General features: G+C 58.2%; 1 protein-coding gene across 5 annotated transcripts in view; it reads left to right on the top strand.

The window, feature by feature from the left end:
• The window catches only part of TLN1 (talin 1), a 183,152-nt gene extending 179,616 nt beyond the window's left edge, over positions 1–3,536 (top strand). For 4 of the 5 annotated variants that reach the window (XM_039543113.1, XM_039543112.1, XM_039543115.1 and 1 more), the window contains 2 exons: positions 623–751; positions 2,399–3,536. In XM_039543113.1, coding sequence (XP_039399047.1) covers positions 623–751; positions 2,399–2,530 — 261 coding nt within the window. In that variant the 3' untranslated portion in view covers positions 2,531–3,536. The remainder of the gene's footprint in view (positions 1–622; positions 752–2,398) is intronic. The other variant, XM_039543114.1, reaches the window with a different exon arrangement.
• Positions 3,537–12,472: the final 8,936 nt, after the last annotated feature.

Genomic DNA, 12,472 nt, shown 5'->3' with positions numbered 1-12,472 from the left:
GGCCCTGGCTCTGCGGCACGGGGAGTTAAGGGGCGGCGGGGCCCCAGCGCTGGGACACGGGGTACCTGTCGTCCGGCTCAGAGGCCTTCTTGGCAGCCCAGTCACCCCAGCCCACTCCCAGGGTACAGAGGCCTTTGTCTTTTCCTGCCCTACCCCAACTGCGGGCCCGGCTCTGCCTGGCTTGGGTTCTGGGTCCGTCCCTCCCTGGGCCCTAAGCAGCATTTCTGCTGCCTCTGCACTGCTGGCCACGTACAGGAATCCCCGGCAGCTCCATTGCACCTACACGACCCACAGCTCGAGGGTGCGGGCACGAGAGCAGAGTCACCTTCACGGCTGCAGCCCCCTGCACCCAGGCCACCACCTTGTGCCCTGACCCTGCGCTTGCAGGGAGTCCCCAGCCTGGCCTCCCCTACCCCCTGCAGTCACGACATCCCACCGGCTGCCCCCGTCCTCTCAGCCACCAGCACAGGTCCTATGCCCCTAATGGACGCCTGGAGCCCCTGCCAGCCCTGGAGCCCAGTAAGCCCTGCTATGGCCATCCTAGGTGGTGGCTGCCCACTCGCAGGTGACAGAACCTCGCCCCTTGCTGAGTCTGCGCCACCTTCCCTTTCTCTCTGCCCAGGCCGCTGGCAACGCCGTGAAGAGGGCATCGGACCACCTGGTGAAGGCAGCCCAGAAAGCAGCCGCCTTCCAGGACCAGGAGAACGAGACGGTGGTGGTGAAGGAGAAAATGGTCGGGGGAATCGCGCAGGTGAGGAGCAGGAGGTCACGCCTGGAGGCTGCAGGCAGCTTGAAACAGCAGCATTGAGCAGGGGAAATGCCTCTTCCTTCCAGGGAGTGTTGCCCCTGAAACCTAATGACAACTCTACCTTATCCCTTAACTCTGTCACTGCTGCTTAGTTAAGTGGATACAGCCAGAAAATGTGCTTCCCTCGCAGCCTCAGGGCCAAGAGCTGCTCAAACCTCTGCCTTCCCCCTTGGAAACTTCTCTGCTGCGGTGAGACGCTGCCTGCGCCCCCGGGGTGTGCTGAGAATGGGGCTGGGTTGAGACATGGCATTGGATGTCAGGACAGGAATTGCCAAGTGTCACGGAGTCCCCGGGCGCTGCTCTGGAACTGCTCCCCACCAAGCCAGGCAGGACTCTGGGGAGCCTCCTCTCCCTTGGAGCAGACTGTCTGCAGGGCAAGAAGCTCCCACGGCTTCACCGCCTGGGTCTCTCCTTGGAGCATTCAGCATCCTCTGCCCCTCCGTGCGCTTCCCCCAGCGAGTCCACCCAGGCGGGGTCCTGGGGGGGCCACGGGGTCCTGGGGAAGCCACAGGGTCCTGCCCCCCCACTGCGCAGTCAGACGTGACTCTCAGCCAGCCAGTAACACAGAGGTTTATTCGATGACAGGGACAGGGTCTAAAACAGAGCTTGTAGGTACAGAGACCCAGACCCCTCGGCCGGGTCCATTCTGGGGGGCAGTGAGCCAGACACCCACGTCTGCCCCCACTCCTCGTCCCCAGGCAGCTCCAGACTGAAACCCCCTCCAGCCCCTCTGGGCTTTGTCTCTTTCCTGGGCCAGGAGGTCACCTGACCTCTTTGTTCTCCCCCACCTTTAGCATCCCCTTGCAGGGGGAAGGGCCGGGCCATTAGTTGCCAGGAGACAGAGGGTCGGCCAGGAACTGAGGCACCAACACAGTATTCAGAGGAAACATTAAGAACATTCCCAGTTCGTCACATCAAGTGCCAGACAGGGTGCGGCCCAGGGTCCTGTTGTGCCTGGAGCAGCAGCACCAGACACTTCAGAGGCGGGTGCAAGAAGCCTGCAGTAGAATCATCTGTCCCACATCAAGCCTCCTCCTGAGCTCTGACCATTCGAGTTTGGCTCCGGCCCTGAGCATGAGGTTTAATATCCCTGCCAGAGTGTTAGCAGTGACTGTTGTAGCTGGATATTCGTGGTAGCTACAGAACAAGGGCCAGCTCTGCGGAGCCCCTGTGGAGAGACCCCCGGCCCAGGAGGCGGCTCTGCGGGGCCCGCGGGGAGAGTCCCACATCTCAGCTCTTACAGGATGGCCAGGACATGGAATGTATGTTTGTCCCCATGCATGGGGATGGGTGGGGGAGTCAGAGGTTCAGCGTAAACCTGGGAATGCTGCATAGCCCTGGATCTGACGCTAGGGTCAGGATGATGGAATCAGAGTCCAGCCTGCTGCCCTCGGCTGGAGCTGGTTCGCTGCGAGCCAACATTCACACCTCTCTAGCATGGCCGACGCCAGCTGTCCGTAACCTGGGGGATGGCAGGCCCCAGCTGGTGCTCGCAGGGCCCCCGGACCTGCGGGTGGGCCCCAGCTGATGCTCGCAGGGCCCCCGGACCCGTGGGCAGGGCAGGCTCTCACCTGAGTCTCTCCCTGGCAGATCATTGCAGCGCAGGAGGAGATGCTGCGGAAGGAGCGGGAGCTGGAGGAGGCCCGGAAGAAGCTGGCCATGATCCGGCAGCAGCAGTACAAGTTCCTGCCCTCGGAGCTGCGGGACGAGGGGCAGAACTGAGGGGAGCGTGGCCATGAGCTGAGCCTGCCCACCCCCTCTCACCACAGAGACTGCTGCTGCCGCCTCCTATTTAATACAGGCCTGCCCTGAGCAGGGATTGCCTGGATCACCCAGACTCGCCTGCTGCCCAGCGCACTGGGGACTGATCTGACACTGCCCACCGCTGCCCCCAGCGGGTGCTGCACCAGCAACTCTGCTTCACCGCACAGCCAGCGCGCCACGGGCACACACTTCTACGCTCTGCTCCGTGGGGTGCGAGGAGGCTGGAGCTCTGCAGGCCTGGGCTGGGGCTCACCTATGCAGCTGCCTTGAACCCCGTGGGCCTGGGGCTGCCCCTCCCCCCACACACCTTTCAGGCATTTTCCTTTGTGCCTTGTGGGTTCCACGTCTCTGGCCGTCGAGCTTGGAGACGGTTCTCACCCGGCTCCGCCCTGGGGCCAGTCGTGCAATGGGGGGGACAGAAACTGCTTCCCTGGTGACTCTTTCACCAACCCACCCTCACCTCTGATGCCTTATTGCTGGCTGCGCCTTCCCTGTCGCCCAGTGCCTCTGCTCCAGGGTGCGAGGGGTTAATCTCTAGGTTTGCCCCCTGCCCCATTGTGCCTCCTACCTGCAGGGACCTGCCTGCCCCTGGAGCAGCCCCCAGCCAGCGCCCCCTGCTGCTCCTCATTCCCAAGTGCCTGCGTCGTGCGTCCGAGAGCTCCAGTATTTTTGTAGTGTTGAATTTCTGAAGTATTGAACTCGCCTGCTCCCCCAGCCACTAACCCCCCTCCCCCAGCATCTCCTGCCCTGGGCCCCGGAGCCGTGCATCCCCCACCCCTCCTCCGCTCTGGGACCCTGAACCCTCCCCCCCGCCCTCGCTGAGGCTTCTCTCACCTCTTATTTTGATACTCTGAGCTTCCACTGTTAAACATGAAGGGAAAGCGGCTGCCCTGCCACTCCTGGGTGGGGAACGGGACGGCTCCTTGCAAAGGATTCTTCGTCAATAAAACTGGCTTTCCTGCTTCTTTGGTCTGCATCAGTGGCCACAACTCAGCTGCGTCCGCTCTCCCCAGACTGCCAGGGGAGACCCCAGGGGCCTCTCCCGGACACTCCTCCCTGCTGGGGGCAGCTGCTCCCTCCCTGTGTGTGAGACCCCAGGGGCCTCTCCCGGACACTCCTCCCTGCTGGGGGCATCCTCCTTCCCCACTGGATTTAGAACCAAAGCATGGGGGTGGCCGTTTTCAGACCCTTCAGTGCTCAATGTGCCCCATTATAAACCTTCCTCTCTGAAAAGCTCAGTGGGCCCAGCAGGGTCCAGCAGAGGCAGGACACCACAGCCAATCTGCAATGACTGGAGAAGGGAGGCAGCTGGGCAGAGTTGGGAGTAGTCTGGAAGTGAAGGGTGATGTGCAGATGTCACTGAACCAGGGAGCTGCAGCGAGGAGTGGGAAGTGCCCCGGGGAGCTGGGCAGGAGTAAGTCCTCCAGGACAGGGAGATCCCTGGGAAGCAGGGTGAGGGGCACCAGCAGGCTTTAGTGTGATGGGGAGGGTGAGGCCTGCTGGGCAGCGCCAGCCCCAGGGAACAGGCCTGGCCTAAGGGTGAGAGCAGGGCGGCAGGAGTGGGCTGGTCCCACAAGCATCCCCATGACACAGTTTTCCTGGGGAACTGAGCAGGTGGCTGCAGCAGCAGTAACACCTGCCCCTGACACCGGCAGCTGGGTCTCATGCCCACCAGAAGAAGCAGCAGCTGTTTGGTTTTAGCAGAGCAGGGCCTGAATTTCACTCCCTGTCAGGCAGCTGGGCCTGTGCTGCCCCTGGAGCCCCCAGCTGGCTGCTCTCAGCCGAGGAAGCAGGGACGGAGCAGCAGACTCTGCTCTCAGCACCAGCCCCAGCCTTGGCCCATCACTGCTATGGGGGCCCCACTGGGAGGGTCCTGCTGCTTGGGAGGTTCTCCTGCCACCAGCCCAATATTCATTCTCCCCGGGACCGGGTCTGGCCTGGGGGTTCCAAGCCTGGGGCCTTCCCCATCTCCCCTCAGACTGCGGGGAGAGGGGCGAGGCCAAAGTGCCCAGGGCAGGGCTGCCACCATGGCTCCCCCCCCTCAGCTCGCAGGCAACACCCCACTCCCAGGCATAGCAATAGAACAGGCTGTAGCCAGCACGTAGCAGACACTGGGCTCCCACATCCCTACCTCGCCCACCCCCATCCCCATCCCCACACGGGTGCAGTCCCAGCTCTGAAGCCTGCTCTGGGCAGGGACCAGCCCTTGCTCCAAGGCAGGGCCTGACTCGAGTCACATTTGAACATGTGGGTCCTTCTCCAGCATCACCCACACCCGTCTCCCAGACAGCTCCCTGAATCCTGGCCCTAAAGTGCCCCTGTGCTCACCTGGACCCTGCCCCCTCCCCTCCAGCACCTGTCCCATCAGCTGGGTACTCGCCAGACCCCAAACCCCGCAGCCATTCCCCTAGATACCCTGGACTAGCGCCTCCCCTCGGGGCCGCTCCCTGGACCTGCGTCTCCCCGGGTGCTCACACTTAGCTGCAGCGCCTCCCCCAGGCCCTCCAGTGGCCCTGCTCCACCTGCTGAGCTGAACCCGAGCCCCCGGCTGAGAGCTGCTCCGTGCACACACCTCCGGGGGTTGCACTCCTGCCCTCCCACCCCCTCAGGCTGGGCAGGAGCAGGGCTGGACTTGCTGCTGGAGGGCGTAGGTCCCTGTGCAGCCTGACCCTGCAGTGGGGCTAGACCCTGACTGGGGTCCTGCCCAGCCTAGTGACACCAGGGCTGGCCACCAGGTGGTGCCGCCGAGCTGGGGAGTCACCGTGTGCCCATGCCCGCTGCATGGCCAGACTGTGGGGACGTGCTATGCTGTGTTGTGGGGGGACACCCCGGGGGGCTGCCCTGCCGCTGGGACCCTCCTCCCACCGGGGTGGACCAGCCTGAGCCCTCGCTGCAACGCCCACTCAGCTACTTTTGTTCACTGGCTTGAGCCCGGCTAGTCTGTCTGCGCAAGCTGAAACCTGTCTAGTTTCAGCTACCAGCCTTTGGGTCGGGTTAGACCTTTGTCTGCTAGAGCCGGACAAGCCCATTATCAAATATTCGTTACGTGCTGGGATCAGGTCACCCCATAACTTTCCCTTTAAGCTAAGCAGATCGAGCACCTGCAGGCAGGTTTTCCAGTCCTTTAATGCTGCACAGCCTGGCAGCCTGGGCTGCCCAAAGCCCAGGGGAGCCTCTGCCAAGAGTCACCAGGGTGAACTCTAGGCTCTGAGGAAATCAATGGCAAAACTCCCATGGATTCAATGGGCCCAGGATCTCACCCCAGGACCCCAGGGCAGCTGCCTCAGGGTAAAGGGAGGCAGAGGCCAAGAGGAGCTTCTTGTCTCAAGTGCCTGGCTGCAGATTTCGCCCCCAGTTCTGCTGGGCTCTGATGCAGGGTTTGGCTCATGCTCCAAACGGAGCAGACGTTAGGCCTCGAGAACAGAGCGTCCCAGAACCAGAGCAGCCAGCGAACAGGGAGGAGGAAGCAGACTCGCTCCACACCACTTTACACCTGGAGCGCTCGCTGGGAACAAGGTCACAAGGCCAGCACCCTGCAGCCCTCCCAGAGAACTAGCACTGGTGCCTGGCCTGAATTTTTTGAGTAGCTTCAGTTCTTCGAGGGCTTGCTCATGTCCATTCCACCCTGGTGTGTGTACACATGCAGCCTCTCCAGAAAGCTTTTCCCTCATGCTATCCCGTTGGGTTGGCTCTGGTGTCCCCTGGATTGGTACCCTCATGGCGTGGTATATAGGGACCTGCCAACCTGCTGCCTCCTCAGTTCCTTACTGCCTGTGACGGTCGCTGAAACATCGCTGGTCTCTTGCGCGTGCAAGCGTTGGTCTCAGTGGACTTTCTGTAAATAAATTGTATATCGTTATTATCTTAGAGTTAAGTTAGGATGTAGTTAAGTAGTTAGTTAGTTAGGTTCCACGCTACGTGGGGCTAGTCCCCCGTCCCCCTCCCCCCCGGGCTCCAGGGCGTTCCTTGGTCCCAGAGCTTCAAACAGTATGTGGCATGTCAAACTCATTCCAGTCAGTGACCTGCCTGATAGTTGCCTAAAGTGCCTGGGGGCAGGGAGACACGTACAAGAACGGTATCGCATTTGCAAGAACTTCAGGCCCAAGATCAAAAAGGAGAGGGACAACATTAAAATTCCTTCTGATGGAGGCGGCACGTCATCCCCCCTCGGAGCTGCAGGGGGGAAGTGGCACCGGGCACTTTGGTCTCGGTCAGGAGCGCTCTGCTGTCATTGAGAGAGGCACTGCGCCGCTCTGCCTCCCTGGCGCCAAGGAAAGACTCCGTGCCAAAGGCAAGGTTACCATAGTTCTTCCCTGGTGCATGGGAAGACAACTCCAGCACCGACTCCGTAGCACTGTTCACCATCACTGGTGCCAAAGAAGGAACAAAGACAGATGGACTGGGGACGCTCACTGACCCCAAGACCAGAGAGTCATAGGATCACAGAGAGAACATGACCCATGCCAGGCCACTCGGAAGCACCTTCGGTGCACACGGCACCATTGACGCCAGCCCCTGGAAGGGTATTGTCAAGTCCAGTGCCACCCTGGCCACGCCATGGAGGTGTTTGAGGTGGTGAGGAACCTCCTTTTCCTCCCGATGCCACCATCTCCAGCCGGCCATGAGCTGTCAGCAGCAGCTCCGGCCCCGTGGGTACCTCGGCACCAAAGCAAGCACCTGCAAGGGGCAAGCCGCCGATGATGGCACGGAATAGCTGCTCTCCTGCACTGCCCCGATCGGCACAGCACCACTGTGCTCATCCAGAAGTGTTTCTCCTGAGACAGACTCGGAGGTAGAATCCTATGCCTCACATAGGGGTAAACATCGATCCGACCACAGATACCAGGCAATGGATTTAGTGCAAAGTATGGTGCCAACACCACGGCCACCAGTGCAACGGCAGATGCCAAGGCATTGGCCAATGTGAGATCCTTGGGGGCTCCAGCAGTTTCTGCGGTGTCAATCGTGGCATTCCTTTTCAGCAGCATCAGCGAGCCAAGCTCCCCCACCATCCCCCTCAGAACAGGGATCAGTCCCCGGTGCTGAAGTGGGTACTGAGGGGCAGGACATACCACCAAGGGACCCACCTGCAGAGGAGGCGGTCCAGAACCCGGTGCCAGTACAAGCCTTGTCATCCTCCTCCCTGGGCGAGGCAATGGCAGGGACCAGTCTAGTGCCCACATAGGACGACTATGGGATCAGCGCCTCCCCGTGCCTCCCGCCCGCCACAATCAGCTGCTTCACGGCGTGCAGGAGGTTGGGAGGAAGAGGGGAGGAGTGAGGCTGCGGCGCACTCGGGGGAGGGGGCGTAACTCGGTGGGGAGGGGTGGAGTGGGGACAGGAAGGTGGGGCGGTGGGGAGGGGTGGAGTGGGGACAGGAAGGGGCAGGGTGGGGCCTTGGGGGGAGGAGTGGAGTGGGGATGGAGCCTGGGGCAGCACCAGGGGGGTGAGTATCCCCGGCACTTTGTGAAGTCAGTGCCTGTGATGAGGCACATCAAGAACTTCTGTGCAGGGTGGCCCAGAATCTGAGAACACAAGCAGAGGAGGTAGCTGAGTCCTCACATTCCCTAGTGAACAGATGGGCACCCTCAGGGCCATCGCGGGTGGCCTTGCCCTTAAATAACGCTATTCCGGAACCGATTAAAGTGCTTTAGCAGACTCCTGCATATCTCCAGCCTACGGCTAAGTGGATGGAGAGAAAATAAATTGTCCCTAGCCAGGGCTATGAGTTTCTCTAGAGCCCCCCACCACCAGGCTCATTGGGTGTTTCTCCAGCCAACAAGAGGGAGCGATGGAGCAACAAGGTCCATCCCCAAAAGCCAAGGATGCCAAAAAACGTGATTTATTTGGCAGAAAGGTATCCTCAACCGGGGGCCTGCGTTGAGAATCGCTATCCATCAGGCCCTCCTAGGCCACTATGGCTTTAACGCCTTGTCAGCCAGGGAAAAGTTCAAGGACCTCCTACCTCTGGAGTCCAGGGGCCAGTTTGCAGTTCTAGTTGAGGAGGGTAAGGTGGTCACTAAAGCGTCCCTCCAGGCAGCTTTAGATGCGTTGGCCTCAGCGGTGGTTATGAGACGGAGCTCACGGCTTCAGGGCTGCCATACGAGGTCCAACAGGCCCTTCCTGACCTGCTCTTCGAAGGCAGCTCCCTTGTCTTGCAGCAAATGGATTCAAAGCTCCACAGTCTGAAGGACTCAAGGGCTTCTTTAAAGTCCTTGGGTCTGCATAAGCCAGCCCCAGCAAGAAACATTATAAGCCTCAGCCGTTGGGCTGGTTCTACCCCCCACAACCCCACCAACCAAGACACGAGTATGGCAGCAGGAAAAACAGGCTACAAGATGAAGCGTCCGCCTCACTCTGCATCGTCCCAGACACAGGCCCCTTCGAGGAATGCAACAGGCTCAAAACAGGAATTTTGAGGTATGCCCGAGGATGGGTTACCAGGACAGTTTCCAGATTCTATCTCCCCTACGTTCATGGACCAGTTGTCCCACTGCTATTATGCGTGGGCTCGCATTACTATGGACCACTGGGTACTTTGCATGGTAGACGTCGGATACACCCTCCAGTTCCGTCGTTTCCCTCTTTCCCATCCTCCCTCCCTGTCCCTTTTCAGAGCCCCTTCTCATGAGAGTCTTCTGGCCCGGGAGGTGCAGTCACTCCTAAGGGTGGGAGCAGTGGAGGAGATTCCACTGGAATCAAGGAGCCGGGTGTTCCTAATCCCAAAAGCCAATGGCGACCTTCGACCAATCTTGGACCTGCGAAACCTCAACAGACCCATGAAAAGAATGAAGTTCTGCATGGTCTTCCTGGCCTCGATTATTCCCTGTCTGGATCCTGGGGACTGGTACGCCGCCCTCGACTTAAAGAACATCGCCACCTTTCAGGGACACACAGTTCATAGTAGGCCACACACATTATCAGTTCACAGTTCTACCCTTCAGCCTGTCAGCAGCCCCATGGGTGTTCACGAAGTGCCTGGCAGTCGTGGTAGCCTGCCTCAGGAGCGAGGGGTGCAGGTAGTGGTAGCCTGCCTCAGGAGCGAGGGGTGCAGGTAGTGGTAGCCTGCCTCAGGAGCGAGGGGTGAACCCTACCTGGGCAACTGGCTGATCAAAGGTCGATCCAGAGGTCAGGCGAAGGCACACATAGACCTGATACAGTCAGCCTTTCAGAACCTGGGGCTGTTGATAAATACGAAAAAGTCCACCTTTTCACCAGTTCAGAGAATAGAGTTCATAGGGGCAGTTCTCAACTCAAACCAGGCCAGAGCCTTCCTCCCGGAAAGCTGATTCAGAGTCACTGAATCTCTCAAATGGTCTGAGAGATTCCCTCATCACCATAGCAGGAAAATGCTTGAAGCTTCTGAGGCACGTTATGTCTTGTACTTATGTGATGCAACACACACGACTCTGTCTGAGGCCACTCCAATTATGGTGGGTGTCGGTGTACATACGGGACCGACATCCTCTGGACAAGGTGATCACACTTCTGCCATTGGTAATTTCGCCCTTTCGTGTGGCTGGACCAGAAGATGGTGTGTGCCAGTGTCCCCTTTTCGAGGCCCACCCCTTCGATGTCCCTGGTCACGGCTACTTCAGAGATGGGCTGGGGAGCTCACTTAGGGTCACTCAGGACTCAGGCCTCTGGTCACCAGAGGAGCTGATCTTACGTATCAATGTGAGAGAGCTAAGGGTGGTTTCTTCAGCCTGCCAGGCGTTCCGACCCCACCTGGAGGGAAACTGCCTATCAGTCTGCACGGACAACTCAACAGCAACGTTCTACATAAACAAGCAAGGGACAGCCCGCTCCTCCCCCCCTTTGTCAGGAAGCATTGAGCCTATGGGGCTCTGCATAGCCTACTCCATTCACCCGGAGGCCAACTATTGACCAGGGTTGCAGAACAAGCTGGCAGACCACCTCAGCAGCTGCTTTGTCAACCATCACTAGTGATCCACTCGCCCAGACGTCTTGAACACTGTTTTCAGAAAGTGGGGGTTTCCCCAGGTGAACTTGTTCGAAAGGAAGCACAACAGGAAGTGTCCTCAGTTCTGCTCCTTCCTGGGGCACAGTCTGAGCTCGCTCACAGACGTCTTACTCCTTCCCTGGAAGAGGAGGCTCTTTTACGCGTTCACTCCCATTCCTCTTATACACAAAGTTCTGCTCAGGTTCAGAAGGGACAAAACGTGATTAATCCTCATAGCTTTGGTCTGGCTGCACCAGCATTGGTTCACAACCCTGCTGGGACTCTCGGTGGACACACCGCTCAGCCGACCGAGGTTCCAGACCTGATCGCTCAGGACCATGGCCACCTGCTCTACCCGAACCTCGAGTCTCTCCACCTGATGGCATGGAAGCTCCGTGGCTGAACCAGGCAGAACGGTCTTGTTCAGCTCCAGTTTGGAAGATGCTCTTGGGGAGCAGAAAGCCATCAACTAGAACCGCCTACCTGGCTAAATGGAAGAGGTTCTCAATCTGGTCAACGCAGAAAGGTGTTTTGCCTACAGAGTCCTCTCGGCCTTTATTTTGGGCTACTTGCTTTACTTAAAGCAGGAAGGACTGGTGGTTTCATCCATGCGGGTTCATTTAGCCACAATCTCTGCATTTCACCCTGGGGTGTATGGCTGGGCAGTATTTTCAAACCCAATCTGCTGTATCTTGAAGGGTTTGGAATGTCTGTACTCACAAGTACACCAGCCTCTGCCCCCTTGGGACCTGAATTTGGTATTGACAAGGCTGACAGGACCTCCATTTGAGGCATTGGCAACGTGCTCCTTGCTCTAGCTGTCCTGGAAGGTGGTTTTCCTTGTGGCCATCACCTCAGCCAAAAGGGTTTCAGAGATCCAGGCCCTCACCTCTGAGCCACAGTATACGGTCTTCTTCAAGGACAAGATGTGACTCCAACCACACCCTTCTTTCCTTCCAAAGGTCGCCTCACAATTTCATAGTAGCCAGGACATCTTTCTCCCAGCCTTCTGTCCTAAACCACATGCTAGCAGGGAGGAACTGAGGCTCCACGTGCTGGATGTGAGACATGAACTGGCTGTCTATACAGAGAGAGCCAAGCCCTTTAGACAGGCCACCCAACTGTTTGTAGCCATCACGGACAGGATGGGAGGCAGTCCAGTCTCTGCCCAGAGAATTTCTTCTTGGATTATATCCTGCATCTGCACTTGTTATGACCTGGCAAAGGTCCCACCTCCTTGCATGGCCGCTCACTCCACGAGGCTGCCAGCATCGGCGGCAGCGTTCGTGGTGCAGGTCCCAATCCAGGAGATCTGCAGAGCAGCGACCTGGTCATCAATCTACATGTTCACCGCACACTACGCCATCACCCAGCACGCTGGAGCTGATGCAGGCTTCGGGCATTTCTTCGACAGTGCTAATAAAGTTTGCAGATGACACGAAGTTGGGAGGTATTGTTAACACAGAGAAGGACTGGGATATCCTACAGGAAGATCTGGATGACCTTGTAAACTGGAGTAATAGTAATAGGATGAAATTTAATAGTGAAAAGTGCAAGGTCATGCATTTAGGGATTAATAACAAGAATTTTAGTTATAAATTGGGGACACATCAGTTGGAAGTAACAGAGGAGGAAAAGGACCTCGGAGTATTGGTTGATCACAGGATGACTATGAGCTGCCATTGTGATATGGCCGTTAAAAAAGCTAATGCAGTTTTAGGATGCATCAGGCGAGGTATTTCCAGCAAAGATAAGGAGGTGTTAGTACCGTTATACAAGGCACTGGTGAGACCTCATCTGGAATACTGTGTGCAGTTCTGGTCTCCCATGTTTAAGAAGGATGAATTCAAACTGGAATAGGTACAGAGAAGGGCTACTAGGATGATCCGAGGAATGGAAAACCTGTCTTATGAAAAGAGACTCAAAGAGCTTGTCTT

Source organism: Mauremys reevesii, linkage group 6 (assembly GCF_016161935.1).
Source record: "Mauremys reevesii isolate NIE-2019 linkage group 6, ASM1616193v1, whole genome shotgun sequence".
Lineage (NCBI taxonomy): Eukaryota > Metazoa > Chordata > Testudines > Geoemydidae > Mauremys > Mauremys reevesii.
Note: the sequence above shows the minus strand (reverse complement) of the source record. Positions and strands in the feature narration are given on the sequence as shown.